The sequence below is a fragment of the Eurypyga helias genome, unplaced genomic scaffold (genome assembly GCF_000690775.1).
Source record: "Eurypyga helias isolate BGI_N326 unplaced genomic scaffold, ASM69077v1 scaffold5392, whole genome shotgun sequence".
NCBI classification, from domain to species: Eukaryota; Metazoa; Chordata; class Aves; order Eurypygiformes; family Eurypygidae; genus Eurypyga; species Eurypyga helias.
Genome location: NW_010235166.1, coordinates 1,285 through 5,695, shown reverse-complemented (window position 1 = coordinate 5,695; position 4,411 = coordinate 1,285). Strand labels below are relative to the sequence as shown.

General features: G+C 44.0%; 1 protein-coding gene across 1 annotated transcript; it reads right to left on the bottom strand.

Annotated features, from left to right (window-relative positions):
• Window positions 1–677: 677 nt before the first annotated feature.
• LOC104502737 (histone H2B 1/2/3/4/6-like) lies at window positions 678–1,061 on the bottom strand. Its single transcript, XM_010146649.1, has one exon. The coding sequence runs from the start codon at window positions 1,056–1,058 to the stop codon at window positions 678–680; it is 381 nt and encodes a 126-aa protein (XP_010144951.1). The 5' UTR covers window positions 1,059–1,061.
• Window positions 1,062–4,411: the final 3,350 nt, after the last annotated feature.

The following is a 4,411-nucleotide window of genomic DNA, read 5'->3' as shown; positions in this document are numbered from 1 at the left end:
CGGGCACCGCGCACGTCACCGACCACCCCAGCTGCGCGGCCGTGCCTTCGGAACGGCCCACGGACTCCTGCGCGCGTTGGGTCACCGGGGCTTTGGAAACACCCCGTGAAGAAAAATCTTTACCTGTTGCCCTCAGTCTGCACAGCTACTCCACCGGAAAAAAGCATTTGGAGGGGAAGAGTGAGGGAGGAGGGGTGGGTGTCGCACTGGAAGGGAGTGAAAACACGATCGGAAAACTTGCTTAAAAAAACCGCTTTCAAAATATTTGAGAAATTATAAAAACCTTGTAAAAATAAAAAGGCGACCTACCTCCCCCCAGTTCTGAAGGCGCAGCTGGCCAAACACTGGGATAAAGCTGCTGCTTTATGCCGTTCGGACCTCACGCCTTTTGATACCACATTCATGAGGTTTATGTGCTCGCTTTCAAGTTTACAACAACCCTATGTAAGTAAATGTGTATTTAGCGAAGCACAGGCTGTTAACAGAGCCCTCCACAATTCAAAATTAAATAAGCACATTTCAGCTACCTGAAAAGCCGAGCAGTAGCTTTTCAGCGTCATACAAATGAACAGGCTATTTACATACCTCCCGAGAGAAACAGTAATTCAGCCCTTGTATTTGAAAAAATTGGTGGCTCTTAAAAGAGCCTTTGGGTTCAAACTGACGCTCGAGACGCTCTACTTGGAGCTGGTGTACTTGGTGACAGCCTTGGTGCCCTCGGACACGGCGTGCTTGGCCAGCTCGCCGGGCAGCAGGAGCCGCACGGCCGTCTGGATCTCCCGCGAGGTGATGGTGGAGCGCTTGTTGTAGTGCGCCAGGCGAGAGGCCTCGCCGGCGATGCGCTCGAAGATGTCGTTGACGAACGAGTTCATGATGCCCATGGCCTGGGACGAGATGCCGGTGTCGGGGTGCACCTGCTTCAGCACCTTGTACACGTAGATCGAGTAGCTCTCCTTGCGGCTCTTCTTGCGCTTCTTGTCGCCCTTCTTCTGCGTCTTGGTGACGGCTTTCTTGGAGCCCTTCTTGGGCGCGGGGGCGGACTTGGCCGGCTCAGGCATAGCGAAACCTCCCCAGTTGCTCTGGAGCACTGGAATGCCGGCTGATGCGATTGCTCACCTATTTATAGGGGCCTTATGCAAATCTGTGGGCTCAGCGATCAGCACTACTATTGGATAACGGTGCCAGTGACGCCACAGCGCGTACACACCTCTTTGTAATTGGTCCTTTTTAAACCTCACGCTGGTATTGGTGAATCATTCGAACGCTTTCAGCCAATCACAATGAACTCTTTCAATCCCACTGTTCCGTGGCGAAGCTCGTTCTCTGCCGCCTCGGCATCGCCCCGCCCCCGCGGTCACCCCGCCGCGCCCCGGGCTCGTGTGCCTCCTCCAGCCGCCGGCTCGGGCGGGATTGTACGTACAAACGGCAGTTACCGGCATTTTCTACAGGGGGAGAGGGGGTGTGTGTATATAAAAAAAAAACCCCAGAGGAACAAACAGAAAATGTCAGGGCTTTCGCGACTCTGATTTTCCCTCAAAAATGTATATCCGCATACTTCATGTAATAGCCTGCATGTGGAACAGGCACAAGTTACATGTAAAAGGGGATAAAACAAAACAAAGAGGATATGGAGGCTCTGGAATGCTAAGCTTTATTCATTGTGTTTGAAATTAATTCTTCTGGCCCACAGGGCATGCTTTAAATAGGATGTAAGTTCTGATTTAATGTCCAAGTTGAAAGAATATAGATTTCTTTTGCAATGTAATGAATATTGGATGAATTTGGTTAAGTCAAAGCAAGATATTTCTGGTAATAAGGTGATTCATGGATTTAAAATTGAATTTTGAAGTTCCTGTGAATCAGAAGTTGTGGCTCTTTTCTTGTTGATTTCATTATATTATTCTTGAACAGAATTGTTCAAACAGTCAAATCTTATTTAATGGTATAAAATTCTGGAGTGTTCTTGTTTTCTTTTTTAAATCTATGACAGATGAAGTGTTTTTAGATGTAGTATTAACCTGTATGTTTAGAAAAGTGGTAATCATTATTTTGTTTCTATTAAAATTCTCTAGGACCACATTATAAATTCATTCATTGGTAAATGAAGGCACCACCATCCACATTGTAAGGGATCAAGTTAATTTGTGGTTGAATGATGTTAGCACCACATAACTTTGTATTATATAGCCAGTACAATAATGATGCCATTGCCTTTTTGAACCCTTAAGAACCATTCAATGCCTAGACTTTGCTGGTATCAGAGGAGATGGATGGCAGAGACCTATCTTGCACAGGTGAATGTCATTTACATTTTGTAAGACTGCTAAATTCACTGCAAAACTAATTGTTTGAGGAGGATTTTTAAGAATAGCAAGAGAGATTCTGGATACCAGCCCAAGTAATAAAAAGATCGATCACCTTACCAGGCTGGTTTTGTTTCTGTTTTTCCTTGTTTTCCATGCTAGGCAGAATTCTGGATACAGAGAGATTTCCAGCCTTCTCCAAAATAGTGCCTTCCAAAGAAAAGGAGTGAGGAGGCAGAAGGACCTTTCTCCTTCCCAGAGAGTAAGGCTTGCATGAAAGTGCTTCTGCTGTGCTTAAAACCTAAACTGGGGCAAAAGCCTCCACCCATGTTGAGGAGAGCATCTGTACATTGCCCCAGTGATGCTGCAACTTTCTGGTTTAATGTCCACCCTCACCACCTCAGCTCCATCTCATCAGGAACAGGGATGTGGTAGATTCTCACCCATCTCCATTTACACTGCTTCCCCCACAGCTGCCTTTAGCAGCTCGATCAGCTTGGAGAACATCTGGTATGGCAGGAAGGAGCTGTATCTGCCTTTTCAAGAGAAGAAAAGTAATTATATTTCTTTTTTTTTTAACTCTTTCCAGAAAAGCAGGAAGAGAGAGGCCATAGTGGCCCATCTCTGAACTTTTAACTACTCACATATGCTGTGAACCTGATGACTTCCTTTTGGTATAAATATCACCTGAAAAAGCAGTTCACTGAGAACACCTCTGCCTTTTAACAGTTGTCTTCATGAACATCTGCAAAGATCCATCACTTCACACACCACTCGGGGACAATGTGGTGTAGAATCTTCAGTTTTGTCTCCACAGTAGCAGATGAAGGAAGTTGTTCTTTCCACACTGCTCTGAAAGACAAACCACAGAAAAACATGGGGCAATCTCAGAAATGTAAAGTGCCTAGGTTCAGAAACCAGAGGCATTAAAAATTTTTGCCTCCCCACCCCTCCCCCCAAGAGTTTTCACAAACAACTCCCCCCTCATGTTAATAGTTCCAATTCTGATGATTGGTTTCAACAAAAATAGTTTATCCAGGTCTCAAAGATTCTCAGTTCTAACAAGTTTTTTAAAGGTCAGTGATAGAGTAGAAAGAAATCCAGGTTAGAACCTCTATTGAGAAAAGGTGGCTACTGTGTACTGAACAACTACTTGTTTTAGACTTCCAGATAAAGAAATCTGTTAAAACAAAACAGACAAGCAAAACAAACAAACAAAAAACCCCAAACAGTAGCTGAATAATAAGTGAAGATCAGTCATTCCTAGTGTAGTGTAGTTACATGTGCTGCCCCTTCACAACAGGGTACTACTGGAGATTGCTGAAGGCAAAATTACTGGGCAAGGGAGTAGCAAGAGAATTAGAAGATATTTATAAAAGGAACTCAGTTTCTTGGAAAGAACTGATTGTGGAAACCTTATCAATGATGGCAGAACAGCTGAGTTTATTACACTGTTCAGACAGGACACATGGAAAAGGAATGTAGATGATCATATTCCTCTCCATACTCTGAAAAAACATGTTCACTAGAGGAAGTTGTTGCAAACTTGCTAACGTCCTGTCATTCATCATCCATCTTGGTTCAATAACACAGTTTCAAGTGACTGACCAAGGCTTTGGAGCATCCAAAAGAAATAATCCTTCAGGGTCAGGAAACTTGAGGTAACAGAGAAAAGGCTTCAAAACCAGCTCCAGAACAACTCAGGGTCATCAGAGTTTGAAGGAGACACAAGCCAACTGTATGTTACCAAACATTATGAACCGTGAGGCTGTGTCTTCTTCCCCTGGTTTGCGTGTTTTCTCCAGGTGAACACATCGTGCTAAAGGCTGTCAGCTTTCTTTTGTTCTGGTAACTGCTCCAGCTGGATGTTTCTAGGAGGTAACGGGAATACATAAAGACAGATCTGCTGTTAGTGTTTGGCCACTACAGCTCCTGGGTGAGCTCTGTACAGATTTTGCTGGAAAAGGATCTTTCTTATTCTGAAATGTCAAAATAGAAAGATAATCCTGACCTATCTTCAAGGAAAAAAAAAAAAAAGCCAATTTTTTTTTTTTTTGAGTAGTATCTTGCTCTAACTATCTCAACTTTTGCAGCATCTTCAACCAGAA